The sequence below is a fragment of the Aspergillus multicolor genome, assembly GCF_047715735.1.
Source record: "Aspergillus multicolor strain CBS 133.54 unplaced genomic scaffold BDW74scaffold_3, whole genome shotgun sequence".
Classification (NCBI taxonomy): Eukaryota; Fungi; Ascomycota; class Eurotiomycetes; order Eurotiales; family Aspergillaceae; genus Aspergillus; species Aspergillus multicolor.
Window position 1 is genome coordinate 1,630,789 of NW_027395954.1, and position 18,521 is coordinate 1,649,309.

Below are 18,521 nucleotides of genomic sequence, written 5' to 3' on the forward strand. Positions count from 1 at the left end.
AAAACTTGGTTGCTTGGTAGACATTGGCTCGGCATCACTGCTCATTTCCAGTATAATGACTTTTTGTTTGACAGGAGCCATGTTAAGGAGAAAAACATGCAGCAATACTGCATCAAGCAATAGAGGTACCTGGCATTAACCTCCAAGAGCTTGACCCCCTTTGAAGGTGATAAAGGAGGCAAAGTAGAGTAAATTAAGCTCTCTTGAGTGTTAATATTGCCTCCCAGGAAGGAATAATGGGATTATATGTCACCCTCGCTCGGACAATGGAGTATAAAGCTCAAAGCATGGAGATACTGCCCGAGTCACTGGTGGAAGGTTCAGTGCGGCTTTATAATATGGAGTCCAACTGCAGCAGCCTTGGTGGATATTAGGAAGGGGAAGGGGAGGGGTATTCTCGTTATATTCAAAATGAATGGCAATATGCCATCCGCAATGACATGCTGGAGCCGTTGCCCTATTTTACACATGTAACAGATTCGGTAGCAGATGCGGTTAGCCAGAATAAAATATCATCAGCACTTCATAAGCGGGACACCAGCCCAATCGTAACCCATACTGTACCGTGAGCCAAAGCTGATAAAACTCAGTTTCTCTGCCCCCAGAGCTTCTCAATCTCATCGACGAGTACATCGACTTTGCTTCCCTCGCCTTGCTTCGCGCAGTCCTTCCAGATACCGCCATCTCGGACGCACCATACATTCTCGTCAAGGCGAACAGTGCAACTCGTCTTCACACCAAGCTCCGCACTATGGCGCGCACTTTTCCGGAGAAGACGAACGCCGCTCAACGGTCCGTCCTGGGTAGGTTTGTTCGGGTCATCATCTTGCTGGCTGACACATTCGTTCAGAGCATCGAAGTCGATACCATGCTCCAGCGCACACTGTTCGACCAGCGTTCTGTCGGGGATGTCTTGGTACGAGCTGATGAGACAAGTTGCGAATCCGAGATATCGAACAGTGGGTGTTTGATTTTCAGCGGATCCGTCATCCGGTTTGAAGGGAAGATTCGCAGCGCAGAGCATGAGCATGTCTCCAATGCATTCGCCGGGCCCGTGCATGCAGACAACATCTGACGACTTATTCGACACGCTAACTGACAAATTAGCCTTTGATGGAACTGAATCCAGCTGATTTGACTCACGTCGCGATAAACGAAAGCTTAAAATCAACCTTAGCGCTGACCTTCTCCATAGTCGGTACAACAAGCTCCCGTATGCAATCCCGGGCATCAGGGCATTTGCTCATAATGTGGGCCTCGAGTGGTACGCGTTCTGACTCCGTCGAGGCCTGGTTTGTAGCGGCCTTTCCACCGTTGGACGAAAGCTCATCATGCGCTGGTCGAGTATGCTGGTGACATGAGGATATTCTAAACGTGGGATATGCGACGGGAAGCCAGTGGAGAGTTAGCCAAAGGCACGAGATGACGCCGAGGAGGCCGACCAGTCGAGGGAAGACGCGACGGCGTTGCGGAGTCGTTTGAGTCGTGGAGGAAGGGAACTGATCCCTATCGTATGAGAGATCTTCCTGCTTCTCCATGGCCAGTGAGCCAAGCAGTGGTTTGATGTGGTGGATAAATCAAGGGAGGAATGCGTTGCGCCGTTGACGATGGAGGATCGACCGAGACCAGTCTGGGTCACTGGATGTGGGGGATGACGCCCGCGCTGGGATCCACTGCACCAGGAAAAAGTCCGCCGCCCAAAACCAAACACCAAAGGCCAACGCTCAGAGTCTACCCACATTTCAGGATGACTATAAGCGCCCGGGAACCAACAGTGGCGCTGGGTCAACTTGAGTATTTTCCACCAACAGAAGATGACTTTTCTACCTACCGAACCCGGAAACATCCTTCGGCAAGCTCGAAATAGTTTGCTGCGAGGTTCGCCTATCAAATCCTGCATTATCGGCGCCGGTCGATGGCCAAGAGAGAACGATTTTAGCTCGAAGCAAAGACCACGGCATAATTGAGCTACATCTGATAACTAATCTTTGTGGTAGTATCTGATCACGCAGGGTAGTACCGCTGCTACAGTGCCCAGACGCTCGAAACATGGCCGAGATCCACTCTCAACACCAGATTCGCAAGTCGTACCGGCTCTAAGATAGTAACAAAAGGACGTGCAGTTATATACCAAAGTACTGCTCAGTACACCATGACTGGCAATGACCGTTTCGTTACTTTGCTGCGATAGTTGCTGTCGCCTTGAGCAGATCTGCAACGCTCAGTCATTCATGAAATCCTCGCATCTACACCAGCCTGAAGTACAGACTTCATCTCATCGCTTCCCATTTTGAATGCATACTCTGCAGCGCTGCCCCATGACCCTTTGATTGCGGGATCAGCTCCGTTCTCAAGAAGCCACCGGACTCGCTCTACTGCTTCCGCCTTGACAGCCTCAACGATTGCATAATTGGGAACTTGATTTCCTCTCTGCTGCCCTTGGTACTGATTGATATCCGCCCCGCGCGCTACTAGAAGGGACATGACCGGAATCATACTTTCGTCAAAGTCCTTGCTCGGGTGGACGCGGCCGATGCGCGGGTCCCAGTCGGGAGGACAAGCTCCTGCTGCTGCATGTAGAGGAAACCCGTTCTGGATCACGGCGCCCGCATCTAGAAGCATACGCACAGCCTTGACATCTCCTTGATAGGCGGCTTTCTCAAGCGCGACACATGAATTGGTGGCGGAGGGGCCGAAACGGTGTTCCTGCTGTGGACCCAGATTAGGGTTTGCTCCATGAGCTAAAAACCACTCGAGACGGCTGTGACCTTTTGCGACAAAAGGTAGTAAAACATTGCCATACATTCCTTGAGAGATTTCTATCAACCATGGAAGCTTGTCGTGTCAGTTGGTCTTGCTCACCTGGAGTATTCGGCGTCCAGTCGTACTCTATGAAAAGCTCAAAGAGTGGGATCTGCTTATCTACCGGGGCGGAGAGGATGTGCTCTGGGGTTTTTCGAACAACGGGAGCACCAGAAGCGAGAAAATAACGCGCAACATCCACATTGCCAGCTTTCACAGCGAGGCAAAGGCCATTATGGAGAAAGGCAGGAGTGGATGCACAGGCCTTGGAAGAGATAGCGGCCTGCACACTCGCAACGAAGCCCTCACGACACGCGGCCTCGAAACTATTGTAGTAGGCTGGTCGGGGTCCAATGAATTGGGGTATTTCCGTGATAAAGGTCAGATCATTTGGATCTAGGAGAGGAATATCTTCATAACGAAAGCCTTGATCCATCAAGGCCATCTGCTGGAGATCACGCGGAGGTAGTCGCCCAGTTTCTCGTGCACCAGCTACCTGGTCGGATATTTCCTGCCTCTCAGCTAATATCTGTTCAAATTGGCGCTGGCGTTGACAATGTGCAATAGAAAGCCAATGGTCATACGCCAGAGGGCCTGGTTCTGATAGCATCTCGAGTGCTTGAGAAGTCTGCTTATTGATCACCCGATAGTCTTGCATCTGCCGATTTGAGATTGCGTACTCTCGACCTGGGATAGTATCGATATGTCTGGACATATGGGCATGTCTTAAAGCTGAAACTTGCGCTTGCCAACGCGACGATACGACTGACGATACCTTGGTCCAGTCCGAAGGTATAGACTGCGGGTTCATTGTGCATCTTTGAGATGATGTCGGTTCCTTTTCTCACGAATAGAGTCAAGAAACTCAACACCATACCGGCCAAAAGATGCAAGCGCTGGGTGCCCGGGGGCTGGGAATCTGAAACGTCTTCGATCTGTGAATGACTCACGTCTTGGGAGGTTGCACGCTGACCAGTCATGCAAGCAGCAGTTCCCCTCACCTCAGCTCCTCATCTCGTCTTCGCTGGGGCCACCAGGCCACTTTTAGCCTAGAAGCGCCGGCTCAGGTTGTGGCTGTCAACGTTTCTCGGCTTCAGGCACCAGAGGTAGTGTCGAATTCTCTGGCGGACAAACTCCAGGATGTCCGGCATCCAGAGTTACATCGAGCTGTTCTCCAAGCCAGGTCATGCTCCCATGAGGGGATACAACCATATAGTTCTCGGTCGACGGTCTCCATGGCATGAGCGCATTTTCCTCTTCTTGGATAATGGGCCGACGCGGGAAAATGAGAGAGTCGACAGTCAAGGATCGAGAGATTGATAAACTACTATAGTCTATCGCGGCTCGCGGAAAAAGGGAAAGATCCTCAGCTCCGACTTCGGAGAGGGTGCCATGACACATTAAGAGTTTCAAGCTTGACTGAGGCTTACAGCGCCTGGCTCGAGCGACGGCCACTAACCATTCCTCTTTTTTCCGAGATCTGACAATCAATTGCGCGTCAGGTTTGCTGTGATGGATCCACCTTCCAACATCCATCCATATCGTTGCAGTTGACAATTGTCAGAACGCGCGGGATCCGGCCAAGCCGACAGTCACCTGCGGGGTCAGTTGACCTGACTGCTGCAAGGCCGTGATTGCTGGTCAATGCTTTTCTCAAAAGGAATGGAAGTCGGTGACTAGATAAGGCACGAGCCTTCCGGGACTCTGACTATTGAGCACGAGTCAAGGCGACTCAGGCAAGCTCGTATTGACCTGTACAGCCGGTGAGGCTAGACTTTAGACGAGGATGCATTCCACCACCTTGGACACCCGACTCACCAGTCGATCCACCAGACCCTGGACGAATCAGGGTCTCAAGGCACAAATTTCTGGATTGGGTGACCTTGAAGCCGGCAGTCGTGGTGATTAATATAGTTCTCTGTCACGAGTCCTCGTTGGCCTGTTCTGCCCCAGCCCCACCCAGCTAGCTACCACATGGCAGGTAGCTTGTTGGATTTCAATCACGATGATAATATTTGCGATAATATAGAACATGAAGCAACTTTTTAAAAAAGCGACGAAATTATTTCCATTTGTCCCCAGCTATTTGGGGCAGTTCTGACGTGTCTAAGGAAAGGTACAGTTGTACCTAGGTAGCCAAGCTGGAGTGGAGTCTATAGAGATGTAGACTAGCTACATTACTACTCCGTAGACTACGTAAGACTTCAACGGAGAGGATGGGGAAACTCCGGGACCTTCTTCTCCCTAAAAATGCAACGGCACTACTACGGCGAGATTCACAGGCGCAGCACGGGTTTAGGATGTCGCCTCCAGTCATGGTCGTCCCAGACACGCAGACAACCAGCCGACCGGGCAGCGTCACATCGCCCGGTTGATGGTCGCATTCCATCGCATCAAATCATCCTCTTTTTCTTGTCCCTCTGTCCTTTGACCTGGGCCTCCGCGGCTTCTTTCTTTACCTCTGCCTGCCTCCTGCTGCCCTACGATCTCTCTCTTTCTCTTTCTCCTTCCGAATGGTGGGGATTGTCGCTGGCTGGCCCTGTGGCTTCTTAACCTTTAGCCCTTCCTATAATACGCAATTGATGCCCTCTTCGCAATTTCCTCCTCCATTCCACTCTGTGTACCACCTTCGACCCTCCTGCTACTACCATCTTCGGGGTAGGTGCAAACATACTGTGCAAGGTGCAGGTCAACAGGCTTGCCCTTGTTCCCTCCCAGTCCAGATTTGTTTTCCTCCCTGCGCGCGCTCTGGCTTCCTGCATGGTGACTGTCACCGTTGTGCTATCCTCCTCCCTTACCCTGCCGCGGACACACGTCTTGCATCGACATTCGCTGTACCGTCAGGTCTGACCATTTGTGTAGAGTCGTTGCAGGCCTCCAAACTGCCGCCCCCTCGAGGATCAGTTCCCGCTGTTCTGACTCGAAGAACCCCCCTCCCCTCCCGGGCACATACACCACCGCTTAAATCAGACAATCGCATATTGCCAACCTTGAAGAGATAGTCCACGGCGGGATACATATATACCCGAATCAAAACCCACCGTCCTTCGCCTGCGGATTGAACGCTCACAAGACCAGGCTGCAACCTCGGAGCAACCCCAGGCTGTGAGTTGCACGGAGGACTTTCGCAATACGCCGGACTGCATCCTACCTCCGCACCTCGCACCACTCCTCATCACAACAATGGCTTCGGTGGATTCGGCGCGTTCGGGGCTACCCACCGTGGAAGAGCACGAGATCATACACGATGACCACATTAACGAGGACGATGAGCACGATGAGGATATTGCAGCGGAGATGGATCCCGCCGCAAGGGCATACCTGGAACACCAGCGCAAGGTTGACGAGTTCTTGTCCCCGCTGTCCCTGGACGAAGCTGTCCTCTACAAACTGGCCCGTCGACTGTCGAATGTATACCGGAAGCTAGCTCTAGAATCAGATCAGCAATTCCTCCCCACCCCGGTTTCCAAGCTACCCAGCGGCATGGAGACTGGCCGTTACCTAGCTATTGATGTCGGCGGGAGTAATCTGAGAGTTGCTTTTATTGAACTACTCGGCGATACAGCGGATCCTGATATGGCACGAACATCCGCATCGGAAAGGCCTCTCAGGAAAGCGCAGACGCAGCGCGTGAAGAGGACGCTTGAAAAAGCATGGCCCATTCAGGAACACTTGAAGATGGACAAGGCGGAGGATCTTTTTGCGTGGATCGGAGACTGCATTGCAGAAGTAGTGGCCGAAAGCTTGTCTTCAGATGCGACGAAAAGTGAAATTCCTGAAGAGCTAGAGATGGGCATCACCTTCAGTTTCCCGATGATGTGAGTGACAGCATTCTTAAGATTCATACTCATTCTGCTCGGAAAGTCGTATTACACTTGCTAACAAATTACAGGCAAGAATCCCTTGCGGAGGCCACACTCATGCCGATGGGCAAGGGCTTCGCCATTACTTCCGATCTCAACCTTCGAAACATACTGCTTGCGGGCTACGAGAAGCATACGAGACGTCCCGAGGACGAGGAACAACCATCGGCAAAGCGCCGGAAACTCTTCGCCTTGCCGAAACTGAAGATATCTGCCATCACCAACGATGCGGTAGCGACTCTTGCGTCACTCGCATACGCCGTGAAGTCTTTACCCAACAGCCGCGTTGCCATGGGTATCATTGTGGGCACGGGTTGCAATGCCACTATACCTATGAAACTTGGCGCCCTGCATAAAGACAAGGTAAGGCATGTGAGGAGAAGCGATCCAGATACATCGGAAATTATTGTCAACACCGAATGGACAATATCTGGTGTATTACCTCCTTTCAAGGAGCTTGGCATTGTAACCAAGTGGGACGCTGAACTGGATGCAAACAGTGCACGCCCGGGATTTCAGCCTTTTGAATACATGACGGGAGGCAGGTACATTGGCGAACTGATTCGGCTCATTTTGATTGACTACCTGATCAACCTTGCCGGGGTGTCTAAGGACGCGCTGCCTGCAAATCTAGCCAACAAAAACGCCTTGACGACATCATACGTATCCGACAATGTTGCGCGTGCCCGCTCAGACGAGGAACTCGCAGCCGAGCTGGCCCGCTCTTTACCTGGAGCAAACGAGACGTGGAAGTGGGACGCCACCTCAGCAGGCGTCTTCCGGAAAGTTGCCAGGGCTGTACAAAGGCGATCTGCTGGATTGATAGCTGCTGCAGTTGTCGGTCTATTGGCATGCGCGGGTGAGATAGAGTTGAAGTTGGACAGCCAACAAGGCTCACCGCGAGAGTCGCACGCTGCTTCGCCCGTGCATGACAGCATCACGAGTCTGTCTCCTCAGCTCAAAACCGGAGCTTCGGCTTTGAATGGAGTTCGGGGTCCGATAGTCCCTATAATATCGCCTACGCCTTCAGACTGGCAGTCTGGCCCGGAGGAGCTCGTCGTTGCTTGTACAGGCGGTATAATTCAGCATTACCCCAACTTCAAGGAGATGTGCCAGCAAAATATCGACCGGCTAATTATGCGCACCGGTCCTCAAAAGAGCGGAAAGTCGGTCTTTTTGCGTGAAGCATCGGACGGCGGCGTTATTGGCGCTGGTGTTCTCGCAGGGATGATTGGGAATCGTTGACTCCATCTCAGTTCCTCCCGTCGCATTAGCGATTAGTGAAACTCACCAAAGCTGTACGAGCCTGCTTAACTGTGTACAGTGGCTTCCATGCCTGACCTACAAAGGCGATCGAGATGGCACACTCGTGGCCGCCACATTATCTATACCATTTTGCTTCACCGGGTGTTTTACACAAAGGAAGCATCATATAAGCCGGTCAAAAAGAACCGAGGCCTTGCTCGAAGATACGAGTTTGCATATTGTTAAGTCATACCATCATCGTGAGCATGGCAGCGTTTGATTTTCCGAGTCATGTTGAGAGCAACCAACTGACAGTAAATAATTATCAATAATTATATGTAACGGAACATGTTGTTTCGAACACTCCGCTTCATAGTATGAGGCTTGCCATCCTCGTACTCTAACCCGGCCGCACCACCCTCACCAGACATCTCCTCGAGCCGTTGACGTAACTCCTCATCTGCCTGGGCCACAGTTTTAGCTTGGTGCGGTTTATGGTGTTCGGATGTAGAGTCCTGCTTGGATGCGTCCTTTGACTGTTTGTCATTGCGTACTGATTTATCTGCTCCAGTCAGCCTTGGCCACTGAAGACTTTATATTTTTAGCATACCCGTATTTGATTGAAGCTGAGCTGTAGAAAATATAGATCTCGCAGCAATAAATGAGGGCTGTTTAGGTAGGGCCCCCACCCTAATTGATGATTGTGCTATCCGCTGCATCATGTAATGCGAAAGTGACTCGAAATAAATCAAACAAAGAATTGGGGGAGTTGATCTTGCTTAAAGACTCAAAGCAATGAAAGCTGCCCTCGAGCTTACAACAAACGACGTAATCGCCACTGATCACGTGCTGACTATATAGACTCCACATCTTATCGGAGTCATCAACCATCTCTCATTCAACCACCTTTCAGCCTCATTGTCGCCGCAACAACGCTGTCACTATGAGCGCCCAGGCATACTACGAGCTTTACCGCGGGAGCAGGTACATCTATAATGTCTAAACCTGATCAAATCTTCTATTGCTGACCGCTGCGCTCATAACATTAGTCTCGGCCTGTCGTTGACCGACACCCTCGATGACCTGATCAACGAAGGGCGCATCGAGCCCCAGCTCGCCATGAAAATACTCTCCACATTTGACCGCATTATCACCGAGGTCCTCGCCGACAAGGTCCGCAGTCGCTTGACTTTCAAGGTATGCCGTACCCTCGACGTTAACTCGGCCTGGCGCTTTAGGAGCCTCATATTATGAGCGCCGCTGTGTATAGAGAAACTGGTGTTGATTAGATATTTTCTGTGTATAGGGCCACCTCGATACCTACCGATTCTGCGATGAAGTGTGGACCTTCTTGATTAAGGATGTCAACTTCAAGCTGGACAACCAGCAGACAATCAGCGCGGACAAGGTGAAGATCGTGAGCTGCAACAGCAAGAGGCCCGGCGAGGCATGAGGAATGAGGTTTTACGAATGGTCAAATGACAAAGGCGTTCTTTACTTTTCTTTTGCATGTTGTCCTCCTGGATTTAAGGGCATGTGGTCAATTCTATCGGCGTTCGGAAGATATCTTCATGGCATTACACGTTTTTCCCACAGAACACTGATACCCGAAACAAAATAGAGGTTTTTGAGCTTAGTACTTATATTTCCAATTATAGACTATTCGTTTGTTGTTTGACAGTTGACAATTTGACGTATGAACCCCGTACCTAGAGTCTAGGTCTTCCCCGAATGCGGAGCGTGGGGCAACTCCAGATCGCCGCGGGTTCTGCGCGACCTAAAGGATTTCGCGTTGAGCCCGTATTACTTTAACATCTACATCCACCCATGACACCCAACGATTTGCAACGATCATGAACGAGCGCTCTCAACTTGCTTTTATACTCAACTCACGCGATCCATCATGCCTCGGACGCTTCCTTGGCTCGCTGCTGGGGCCAAGGTGAAGCATAAGCCAGACCTACCAACTCCTAGAATAAAGCGCACATCAACCCCGCGCGTGAAAGACGAGACACCTACGAAGAAGGGACTTCTTACTCCTAAGAAAGATTTCCTTCGATCGTGTACGTTGCCAGATGCTCTACTAGCGTGGTTAGGTGCCTCCTGTCTTCCACTGACAACCCCGCTGTATAGCTCCGAGTCCTCCTTCATCGCCGATTCACCGATGCCCATCGGAAGAGTATGCCGCCCCGCGACCGTCGAGCCTCTCGACTAAATACTGATGAACAGGCAGATTCCTTCGCGAAGGCATCGACAAGGATGACCTCTACATAATGGTCGAAGACGAATTCTACACCGTTGCGCAAACCTTCACCCGACACCTCCACTACGCCGAATACGTCCGGCGGAAGAAAGAAGCCAAACTTCAAAACGCAGATACTATTGCAGACATTGCAAGACCGACTGATGGAGTTACCCGGATGAGCGCGGAACTTACGAAGAGGATGGCTGCGGAAAAGCTCAAGACACGGCAAGATAACGCGCTGGACGAGGCTTTGGGAAAGCAACCAGCCCGTGATGAAGATGCAGGAGACGATCCGGAGGCGGAGGCCTCGTGGGCTGGAACGCACTTGCAGAATCTTCTGCTGAGTCCGAGGAGGATGAGGTCATTAGCTGCGCTGCGGAAGGTTCGGTCTTCGACGAGGGCGGCGGCGGGGTCCTCGCAGTCTTCTGGGTTAGGAACTGACAGTGGGGTGGATAACTCTGTTGGCGATGATGTGCCTGTTGAAAATCGGCAGCGGCAGAAGGTGTCCGATCATGCAGATGAGAGTACGGATGATGATGACGACGACGATGATCTTGATACTGGGATGGGCGATGCTAGTCCGACGGTTGCGAGAACGAGCAACATCTCAACAGGTTCCGAACCGCTACGGCGCACTCCTTCCGCGGTGCAACCTTCGAAACCGGTCGGGCATTCGAGCAAAAGGAGTCTAGGTAACAACGAGCGTCAGTCTCCGGCGACTACGAGAACCAACAAGCCATTAAGCTCGGAGTCACTGCGTCGTCCTTCGTCAATGCACCATAGCGAGAGTCAAACGTCCAATGTCAAGGAACAGATTACGGGAAACAAAGATATTTCCTTAGGCACTATGAAGGGGAGAAGGAGGTTTGTTTTTGATGACTTCGACGAGAATTTTCCATCAGGTTCGGACTCGCTGCGTCACTCTTCATTGTTGCCGACCGGCGAAAGTCGCCCGGTTGGAATAAAGAAGGAATCACAACCTACGAGATCAAAGGAGATCCTGTCAAACACCACGCAGGCTAAAAGGAGGCTGATATTCGATGACTTCGACGAGCTTCCGGAGCCGCGCAAGCCTAGTATACAATCTGAGGTCCGACGTCCTCTATACTCCAACACTAAACAGAAGAGACTCAAGGACACGGAAACGGCGTCGAAGAAGTCACGACTCAACGAAGTACCAACGTTCCTGCTCTAACACCATATATCCATAAGTCGGTCAATTTTGTCTCCTGTGCGGGCTTGTCCACCACAACTTTCTCATGTCGCTGGGCGACGAGTATATCACTCCGTGTCGATGAGTAGCTGGGGCCGAGTCATCTTGACGCTCAGTCTTCGAACATGAGTCTTGATCCTATCCCGCTTTGATGGCTCCTCCTCAATTGCCTTCACTATGGCGTCTTTCTCCAAAGCCGTTCGGCTGTGTAGGGTGACTGCGCTGCGAGACTGTCAGAATCGATATTCATGATTAGCAGACATTACATACTCATCGTCGGTGAAGAAGGACGGAAGCTCCTCCTTTCGGAAATCAGTTGGAGGTCCCTAGGCATCAATTGTCAGCATACCCGGCGGAAACTTGCGCTGGCCACTTACGATCTCTATAACTCTGTGTTTGTTGCGTGTGAATGGGCTCTTGGCAAGACGGTATATTTGCCGGAAACAATCCATATCGCAGAAATACCAGTGGGCTTTAGCTGTTTGACTATCGATGTCGAACGAGGGGTGATGGTTGAGTGGTCGGCCACTATATACAAACGGACCGATGCAGTCGAACTCGGGGTCGAAACGAGAGTGGACGTATGCTGTGCAAGGCTGCTCTATTGGGCGGGAAAATGTGATATCAAACGAGAGACTAAGGAACAACGCCAAAAGAATCAAAAGGCAAAAACTAAACGAAAGACTAATTGCCGAAGCGGTGGCTTGGAGGTGGAGTGAGAAATCCTCATCCCGAACTTGAGGGACCTCGACGTTATATACTCAAAGGAATCTTCCAAGACGTTTCAGCGCGACAGCATGGATCTGCCATTCATGGTTCCCGTGCAGATTTAGTGGGTCAGCAACTTTGTGGCACGGAGCTAGTTCGACTTGGGAGGTATGTGCTGGCTCCTCGCTCGCTGGCATTTCGACAGCACATTCTTCTGAGTGGGCAGTAGTCCTGTCTTCTGTGCTGTGAGGTGAGACAAGGTCCCATATTTTCGGCGCGAGTCGGCCGTCTACGAAGCGTCGAAGCCAAATGGATGGATACACGCACTTATTCTGGAAGTAGAACATGACAATCTGCAGTACGATTTAATCAGCCTCGTCAGTGTCGGTTAAGGCTAAAATGTTGCACAGAAAACCGTCGCCCAGCGTTTGACTGCCCCTGTGCCCTTGCATATGAGCAACGGGCGACGCGCATTGCTATTCGCTGCTATCTAAAGGCGCCGAATGATAATCTTGCCGAGAGATGAATGCGCTGGCGCCCTGGGTGCTTAGCGTTCCCAGCCGGACCCATCAACACGCGAGTGTCTCTGCTCCTTTATCTCCGGAGGAATGTCTTTGTCAAAAGAACCTAGCTGTCAAAGAAAGCTGCGCGATGGTTCGATACAACTCGGGTAGATCGTCCTTAGGGTCTCGGAAAGCAGCAGTCTGCAGTTCACGCCTGCTTCCGTCCCGTATCCTGCAATCTGCATCCATCGGTCTAACCGGAGTTTCTGGAACATTTGCTGGCCTCAGCTCCACTATCCATTGACACATATTAGATGAAAGTCATGAAACGACCTAGACCCTGGTCTTTTTCTTCGCCGGTGATATCTTTGCTCGGCCACCATCTCTGGTCGATCCCGGGGTAATCTTAAATTCAGAATGACAGAGCATTCCAGCTTTGCTTGTCTCATTCCTTTAACATCGAAATAAGATTACCATGGAGACCCGATTGGACAAGGCTTCATTCTCCGGAATTGCTCTTTCCGACCTGCCAAAGGAAGGGCAACTGGCAGCCTACAGGAGTTCAGGTTTCCGAATTACAACGCGTAGATGCGCAGGCCAGGCCCACCGGTCACGGATCGCTAGTGACATGCTTCGCGAATCGCGGACATAGGTACGGCTCATCGGCTCATACCTATTAGAGATGAGACAGCCCCAGCCTCCGCCCCTTGCTGAGGGGCGCGTAAGGGTCATGCACCTTTTGGGGTGAAGAGGATCAGGGGTCGATAAGGACTCGCGATCTGCACATAATTGAGTAGTCGTCGGCCGAATGTCCGAGATTGAATAGCTTTCAGCTCGGCAACTGAGCATCATCATATTTGATGATATGACGAGGTGGCTTTTGAGTTGTTGATTGTTGATATGTTAGCGTCGCGGGGACCGAGTTGACCCGCTCCGGGAGAGCTGGAGCTTCAGCCAGGAACCTTGAACCGTGCGCGGCTTGCATCTAGACATCCATTCGTTCGGTCGGGACTGCGGGCCAACCGTCGCTGAGACCTTCAGACTTTGGATTAGGAGGAAAGGATCCAGGAGTCTCGGCTATTGTACAGGTATCGGCTGGCGCGTTTGCTCAATTATGCCAATTGGTCATTCCAAGCTATCCCTGGGCAGCCACATGAACCGAACCCGTCGCGCCCTGGAGACCCGCCTCGCCGAGCTTAAAGCTAGCGCGGTCAAATGTCCCGAGAGCAACAGCTCCTGGCTAGACCAAAGTCACAACTGGAGAAGTTACCCGCGGAAATAATCCAGGAGATCTTTCTTCGCTGTCTGGAGATCAACCTCCCTCGAGCTTCTATCTACCTTGCCCGGGCGCTGTCAGACCCTACCATCTATACATGGCTCGTTCGGCTGGCCTTCGCAAAACCAGACGGCGAAGGGTCACATTTCCTAAATGAGCACTTCCTGCCTCCTTGCAGTATTGTTGGCTACATTGAGCCTGATGAGCTAAAAGAGCTCCGCACTCGGATTCTCGAGTGCCGGTGGTGTACCCTGCCCCTGATTCGCAGCTGTCAGTTGGCATTTCTAAATCATGTCATCGACTTCAAAAGTCCTGAAATCAGCATCGTTCCTGACGATCGGCCTCTGCTGGCTGGATTTGCAGGATGGTTTGATGAGTTGGAATCCTGTGATAAGGCACTGAACAGCCAGGATAGGGGGAGCGACTTACGCCTGCGAGCCAACCGGCCAGGGCACGGATACGATACCTCTGATACTGCGTCATCGCACGACTATAACATTGAAATCTGGTTCCGCCCTGGAATTGTCGAGATATTGGGGAATAACCACTTTTGCCCTCTCAGCCAATTTGAGTTTCCATACTGCGGATCTTCCAGTATCCCAGACAAGCTGCTTTGTCCGCCCTGGACAGAGGAAAAACTCGATTTCCTGCAGTTGATTTCGACAAGAGCATTCCTCGACAACGATACCGAATATCGGCGTGCCACTCGTACTCTACGATGTCTGATCCGTGATCGTGACTTTGCCACATTTGGACAGTTGCTGGAAATGTTTGTGCGGATTGAGTGTTATCGCTTTTTAGTTATCTGGCCCACCAACAATGTGGTGTTTCGAGCGGCATTGAGATATGCCGATGAGCATGATGATATCTTCGTGCGCTTGCTTGTTGAGAAGCGGTGGGGACATATTGAGCCTGAGGATGTTCTGCTGAAGGAGAGGTTGCTCAAGAAGGTGCAGAGGTCGAGTCATACTTGACCATGCCAATTGACCTGAAGAGGGTTACGTGGCCGCGACACTTGCCCTAAGATCCAAACCCCCTTTTTCGTGTATAGCCTTGTGAGTATAGCATCACGGTCATCTTGCAGGGAATTAGGGCTGTAGTTAGGGACCATCGCGACTATCTCTCGATTGCCTGTTCTTGCTACTATCAGCTCGAACTGTGTTTAACAGAAGCGCAACTTGTTGGTCTGATATTGACGGCCTTCGTCCTCTCAGACATAACCCATTTCCGTAGATGCAAGCCATTGCGTAATTCAATCGTCTAGTCAGTATTAGGATTACGCAACAATGAAAGATCTAGTCAGTCATACAACTTCCGCACCGTCATGCATACAGCTCTTTTGTATAGATCTTGATGATCTGCGGGCGGTGAGCCTCGAAGCTTGCCTCCGCATCAAATTCATGACATCTCCGACTTTGCTTCAGTTTCCGTTCTGACACTGTTTAAGCATATAGTGCTTTACAGATCTACGATCTAGAGGAGCATAAACTACCTCAAACTCCGGTGTATCACGTTGAGTCGACCACCGCTCCAAATCACAACATTACGGCACCTCCACCTACCACCAAGCTTATGCCCTAACGATCTCCATCCCATTCAATTGATTCTCGAGCACGCCCTATAACCGGAGCGCAACCTCCAGAGAAAGCCAAGGCGACAAAATGGCGCACTCAAAACGCAACACCTCCCTCCCACATTTCACCTCCTACGAGCGCTCCCTCCTCCGGACAGCTTGGGGCACGCAGCGCGGCGTCATCGGCCGCGACTCCTTCCTCCCCTTCGGATCCTGCCGATTATGTCTGCACCCCTCCCGCCAACCCAGCGTAGCATGCGCCACGAACGGCGACCTATTCTGCCGCGAGTGCGCGATCAACGACCTCCTCGCGCAGCGGAAGGAGATTGCGCGGTTAGAAAAAGGGCGGGAGGATGCGCGGAGACGGCTGGAGGAGGAGAGTGGGCGGGAAGCGGAGCAGGCGAAGGATAGGGAGGTGCGGGAGTTTGAGATGGTGAGTATGGGCTTTGATGATGGGGGGAATGTGAATCGGAACAAGGATAAGAAGAGGAAGGTTAGTGGTGAGGATGAGGATATTTGGGAGCGCGTTAAGAGAAGAGAAGTGGATGTGGGTGGTGGAGTTAAGAAGAAGGTGTTTGAGTTGGATGAGAAGACTGTTGAGGGGGTTGTGCGGAGGGAGAGGGAGAGGTTGAGGGAGGAGATTAAGAAGGAGAAGGTATTGTCTCTTTTACATCCGAGGATGAGGATGACTGGGCTAATGACGGTGTTTGTTGCAACAGTCGGAGTCGAACAAATCAGCTCTCCCGTCATTCTGGGTACCCTCGTTGACGCCCGGTACGGATCCGAACGAGATCACCGCGAACATGAAGGTCAAGCTGAGCCCGATATGCCCTGGGTCAACGGAATCGAATAAACACGGGTACTCGCTAAAGTCGCTAGTCGATGTGCATTTCACCGAGGAGCCCGGTGCCGACGGAGCCATGGTGCGGGTGTGTCCGAGCTGTAAGAAGACGTTGACAAATACGGTCAAGGTGATGCGTACGTTTGCATTCTCTCATGCTTCGTGGTCGGCTCGGTACTAATGTTTGCTATGTCCAGTTACGAAACCCTGCGGGCATGTTATATGCAAGCCGTGCGTGGATAAGTTCATGACGCCGCACGATGTGCCGGACCCGCATGCAACGAAAGAGGAGCAGGAGAGGTCAGCTGAACTTCATGGCCGAGTATCATGCTATGTATGCGAGACAGATTTGACGCCGCGCGATCTAGCGAAGGAGGATAAGGCGGCAACGGGGGAGAAGAAGAAGAAAAAGAAGAAGGATAAGGAGGGCATTCAACCTGGACTGGTCGAGATCTCGTCCGAGGGCACAGGCTTTGCCGGGCGAGGAGGAAATGTTGCGACGAAAGCAGGTGTCGCGTTTCAATGCTAGCTGGACTGCGTTGAAGATCTCAGACATTTCGAAGATAATATATCATAGGTAGACCACAGACCTTGTATAGAAAAATAATACACAGATGTATGAAATAGATGTACAGTAAATCGTCCAATCTAAGCGTTCTTCTTCGCATTGTTGAACTCCCTCACCACAATATCACACTTAACCTCCTGGCAAAGTCTCTTCCTCCTGGCCGGGTCCAGCTTGCTCGCAAACTCCAACCCACTCGCCCGCTCAACCGCCTCAATCGGCACCTCAAACTCGGCCAAGCGCTTATCATTCGAGATCCGGGCATTGGGCAGCACAAACGCACCCAGCGCAACCTTCCCACTCGGCGCACCAGGCCCCTCCTCCGCATAGACAACCTTGTAGAAGTGCGTCGGCACCGCAACATTCGGCGGCGTCCCAATAACCTCATAGTTAACCCTCCATTTCCCATCAGGATCCCGATGCGGCAAGTACAGCGGCCCCGTAACAATCCGGACACTGGGGTACCTCTTCGTCAGGTTGCGGCAGAAATCCTCGAAATGCGCCCAGTAGTCCCTGTTGAAACCCTCGCCAACCTGCGGGCACATGTTCGTCAGCGCGAATGTCCCGTCCATCGCCTCCTGCGACCACTTCGCGTCCGCCGCGGGGACCTGGTGGCCGCGGTCATAGCCGGAGCGGAAATAGTCCGCGAGCTTCGCGCGGAAGAGCGGCGGGATCGTGGCGTCCTCAAAGAACGTGCTATGCTTGCGGTCGGCGTTCTTGATTGCTAGACTCGCTGGCGTGATGTGTTCAGCTACCCAGGATGGGTTGCGGGTGCGGCGGTCGTATGCGCCTGCTAGGGGGAGCGAGTGGATTGGGTCGGCGACGGGGCCAGGGAAGCCATATTGGTAGATGCCGGCTGGGTCGACGGGGCCGGTGGGTGTTGTGGTTTTGCTGGCGAGGGAGGGAGGGGCGGGTTGCGAGGGCACTGGGACGGTAACGGGCGCTGTTGGGGGTGGGAGAGGTGCGCTTGTAGCCGGTGTAGCGGGCTTCTGCTGCTGCGGGTTTGAGCGCGAGTAGAAGAGGGCTGTGAAGCCGGCGCCTGTGGCAGCACTGGCGGCTGCGATTGCAGCGACGGTGGCCTTGGACATGGCTGTCGTTGCGGAGGATTGAGGTTGGAGAGGCTTCGGGGATCAGGAGAGACTGGAGACAAAAATGTTGCGGCTTTCCTTTTTTGGGTGTTGGGGATGCTTTCTGATTGGTTCACCGCCCGACGTACAAACAATGATAATGTTAAGTCGGCGAGCTTGCTTGATTTACTTCATCTTTGGGATTCGATATGATATGCTCTCTTATACTTATGGCTAAGCTTGTGTTTCTGCAACTGGGTCATGGTCTCCAGCTGACGCTGCCCGCTGGTCACATTGACTTGGTCATCTGGGCATGAACTGCGAACCATTCCACCATGCGTCGACAGAGAACGTTCATTCCAAAAAAGCCTATTACTGTCACGGAAAGGTAGGGGCCTCGAGAGTACGGTTCTAAAACAGTGGTCAACCTACTCTGCACGCGTTGTGACTATGGAAATTCCATACTTCCATCTCCGAGCGGCGGGCAGAGGCAGTGAGTAATCTAAACACCAACTTTAGTCACGTTGCCCCTATAGACTATTGGCTGTCTGACTTGCGGTGTGAAGTATATATTCAAGCTGTGAGGTCCTTGTCTGTTCTGAGCAAAATGCTCCTTGCGA

The 18,521-nt window shown here is 52.0% G+C and overlaps 11 protein-coding genes across 11 annotated transcripts; 5 read left to right on the forward strand and 6 right to left on the reverse strand.

Moving 5' to 3' along the window:
• Positions 1–189: 189 nt before the first annotated feature.
• BDW74DRAFT_80075 (GILT family protein) lies at positions 190–1,680 on the reverse strand. Its single transcript, XM_073733768.1, has 2 exons — positions 1,144–1,680; positions 190–1,091 (listed from the first exon to the last, which is right to left on the reverse strand). The coding sequence occupies exons 1-2, from the start codon at positions 1,536–1,538 to the stop codon at positions 587–589; spliced, it is 900 nt and encodes a 299-aa protein (XP_073588046.1). The 5' UTR covers positions 1,539–1,680; the 3' UTR covers positions 190–586.
• A 384-nt stretch (positions 1,681–2,064) lies between these two features.
• BDW74DRAFT_80062 (ankyrin repeat domain-containing protein) lies at positions 2,065–3,746 on the reverse strand. The gene is made up of 2 exons (XM_073733767.1): positions 2,863–3,746; positions 2,065–2,807 (listed from the first exon to the last, which is right to left on the reverse strand). Exons 1-2 carry the CDS (start codon positions 3,611–3,613, stop codon positions 2,230–2,232), a joined length of 1,329 nt encoding a protein of 442 aa, XP_073588047.1. The 5' UTR covers positions 3,614–3,746; the 3' UTR covers positions 2,065–2,229.
• Positions 3,720–4,522, reverse strand: BDW74DRAFT_80121 (uncharacterized protein). The gene is made up of 2 exons (XM_073733771.1): positions 3,776–4,522; positions 3,720–3,721 (listed from the first exon to the last, which is right to left on the reverse strand). Exon 1 carries the CDS (start codon positions 4,336–4,338, stop codon positions 3,880–3,882), a length of 459 nt encoding a protein of 152 aa, XP_073588048.1. The 5' UTR covers positions 4,339–4,522; the 3' UTR covers positions 3,720–3,721; positions 3,776–3,879.
• A 1,250-nt stretch (positions 4,523–5,772) lies between these two features.
• BDW74DRAFT_80153 (uncharacterized protein) lies at positions 5,773–8,501 on the forward strand. The gene is made up of 2 exons (XM_073733773.1): positions 5,773–6,620; positions 6,695–8,501. The coding sequence occupies exons 1-2, from the start codon at positions 5,986–5,988 to the stop codon at positions 7,908–7,910; spliced, it is 1,851 nt and encodes a 616-aa protein (XP_073588049.1). The 5' UTR covers positions 5,773–5,985; the 3' UTR covers positions 7,911–8,501.
• Positions 8,077–8,789, reverse strand: BDW74DRAFT_80163 (uncharacterized protein). Its single transcript, XM_073733774.1, has 2 exons — positions 8,521–8,789; positions 8,077–8,463 (listed from the first exon to the last, which is right to left on the reverse strand). Exons 1-2 carry the CDS (start codon positions 8,630–8,632, stop codon positions 8,243–8,245), a joined length of 333 nt encoding a protein of 110 aa, XP_073588050.1. The 5' UTR covers positions 8,633–8,789; the 3' UTR covers positions 8,077–8,242.
• Positions 8,679–9,549, forward strand: BDW74DRAFT_146390 (transcription initiation factor IIA subunit gamma). Its single transcript, XM_073723336.1, has 3 exons — positions 8,679–8,894; positions 8,960–9,107; positions 9,217–9,549. The coding sequence occupies exons 1-3, from the start codon at positions 8,854–8,856 to the stop codon at positions 9,361–9,363; spliced, it is 336 nt and encodes a 111-aa protein (XP_073588051.1). The 5' UTR covers positions 8,679–8,853; the 3' UTR covers positions 9,364–9,549.
• Positions 9,550–9,813: 264 nt separating this feature from the next.
• Positions 9,814–11,350, forward strand: BDW74DRAFT_174529 (uncharacterized protein; the record flags this gene model as incomplete). The annotated part of the gene is made up of 3 exons (XM_073728054.1): positions 9,814–9,973; positions 10,044–10,089; positions 10,144–11,350. 3 exons carry the CDS (start codon positions 9,814–9,816, stop codon positions 11,348–11,350), a joined length of 1,413 nt encoding a protein of 470 aa, XP_073588052.1.
• Positions 11,351–11,393: 43 nt separating this feature from the next.
• Positions 11,394–11,974, reverse strand: BDW74DRAFT_80184 (uncharacterized protein). Its single transcript, XM_073733775.1, has 3 exons — positions 11,746–11,974; positions 11,639–11,694; positions 11,394–11,590 (listed from the first exon to the last, which is right to left on the reverse strand). Exons 1-3 carry the CDS (start codon positions 11,818–11,820, stop codon positions 11,437–11,439), a joined length of 285 nt encoding a protein of 94 aa, XP_073588053.1. The 5' UTR covers positions 11,821–11,974; the 3' UTR covers positions 11,394–11,436.
• A 1,440-nt stretch (positions 11,975–13,414) lies between these two features.
• On the forward strand, positions 13,415–15,212 carry BDW74DRAFT_146394 (uncharacterized protein). The gene has a single exon (XM_073723337.1). It carries the CDS (start codon positions 13,795–13,797, stop codon positions 14,827–14,829), a length of 1,035 nt encoding a protein of 344 aa, XP_073588054.1. The 5' UTR covers positions 13,415–13,794; the 3' UTR covers positions 14,830–15,212.
• A 212-nt stretch (positions 15,213–15,424) lies between these two features.
• BDW74DRAFT_80205 (putative RING finger domain protein) lies at positions 15,425–16,858 on the forward strand. The gene is made up of 3 exons (XM_073733776.1): positions 15,425–16,083; positions 16,148–16,406; positions 16,467–16,858. The coding sequence occupies exons 1-3, from the start codon at positions 15,517–15,519 to the stop codon at positions 16,796–16,798; spliced, it is 1,158 nt and encodes a 385-aa protein (XP_073588055.1). The 5' UTR covers positions 15,425–15,516; the 3' UTR covers positions 16,799–16,858.
• BDW74DRAFT_80206 (DNA/RNA non-specific endonuclease) lies at positions 16,859–18,020 on the reverse strand. Its single transcript, XM_073733777.1, has one exon. It carries the CDS (start codon positions 17,920–17,922, stop codon positions 16,918–16,920), a length of 1,005 nt encoding a protein of 334 aa, XP_073588056.1. The 5' UTR covers positions 17,923–18,020; the 3' UTR covers positions 16,859–16,917.
• Between the last annotated feature and the right edge of the window lie 501 nt (positions 18,021–18,521).

Coding starts and splice junctions, on each gene's coding strand:
- BDW74DRAFT_80206 (XM_073733777.1), bottom strand. CDS start 17,922: ATGTCCAAGGCCACCGTCGCTGCAATCGCAGCCGCCAGTGCTGCCACA.
- BDW74DRAFT_80062 (XM_073733767.1), bottom strand. CDS start 3,613: ATGAACCCGCAGTCTATACCTTCGGACTGGACCAAGGTATCGTCAGTC. Junction 2,808..2,862: donor CTGGACGCCGAATACTCCAG/GTGAGCAAGACC, acceptor AAATCTCTCAAG/GAATGTATGGCAATGTTTTA.
- BDW74DRAFT_80205 (XM_073733776.1), top strand. CDS start 15,517: ATGGCGCACTCAAAACGCAACACCTCCCTCCCACATTTCACCTCCTAC. Junction 16,084..16,147: donor AGGAGATTAAGAAGGAGAAG/GTATTGTCTCTT, acceptor TTGTTGCAACAG/TCGGAGTCGAACAAATCAGC. Junction 16,407..16,466: donor AAATACGGTCAAGGTGATGC/GTACGTTTGCAT, acceptor TGCTATGTCCAG/TTACGAAACCCTGCGGGCAT.
- BDW74DRAFT_80163 (XM_073733774.1), bottom strand. CDS start 8,632: ATGATGCAGCGGATAGCACAATCATCAATTAGGGTGGGGGCCCTACCT. Junction 8,464..8,520: donor TCAGCTTCAATCAAATACGG/GTATGCTAAAAA, acceptor CAGATAAATCAG/TACGCAATGACAAACAGTCA.
- BDW74DRAFT_80184 (XM_073733775.1), bottom strand. CDS start 11,820: ATGGATTGTTTCCGGCAAATATACCGTCTTGCCAAGAGCCCATTCACA. Junction 11,695..11,745: donor AACACAGAGTTATAGAGATC/GTAAGTGGCCAG, acceptor ATTGATGCCTAG/GGACCTCCAACTGATTTCCG. Junction 11,591..11,638: donor TCCTTCTTCACCGACGATGA/GTATGTAATGTC, acceptor ACAGTCTCGCAG/CGCAGTCACCCTACACAGCC.
- BDW74DRAFT_80153 (XM_073733773.1), top strand. CDS start 5,986: ATGGCTTCGGTGGATTCGGCGCGTTCGGGGCTACCCACCGTGGAAGAG. Junction 6,621..6,694: donor ACCTTCAGTTTCCCGATGAT/GTGAGTGACAGC, acceptor AACAAATTACAG/GCAAGAATCCCTTGCGGAGG.
- BDW74DRAFT_80075 (XM_073733768.1), bottom strand. CDS start 1,538: ATGGAGAAGCAGGAAGATCTCTCATACGATAGGGATCAGTTCCCTTCC. Junction 1,092..1,143: donor AAGCTTTCGTTTATCGCGAC/GTGAGTCAAATC, acceptor TTTGTCAGTTAG/CGTGTCGAATAAGTCGTCAG.
- BDW74DRAFT_146390 (XM_073723336.1), top strand. CDS start 8,854: ATGAGCGCCCAGGCATACTACGAGCTTTACCGCGGGAGCAG. Junction 8,895..8,959: donor GAGCTTTACCGCGGGAGCAG/GTACATCTATAA, acceptor TCATAACATTAG/TCTCGGCCTGTCGTTGACCG. Junction 9,108..9,216: donor GCAGTCGCTTGACTTTCAAG/GTATGCCGTACC, acceptor TTCTGTGTATAG/GGCCACCTCGATACCTACCG.
- BDW74DRAFT_80121 (XM_073733771.1), bottom strand. CDS start 4,338: ATGGATGTTGGAAGGTGGATCCATCACAGCAAACCTGACGCGCAATTG.
- BDW74DRAFT_146394 (XM_073723337.1), top strand. CDS start 13,795: ATGTCCCGAGAGCAACAGCTCCTGGCTAGACCAAAGTCACAACTGGAG.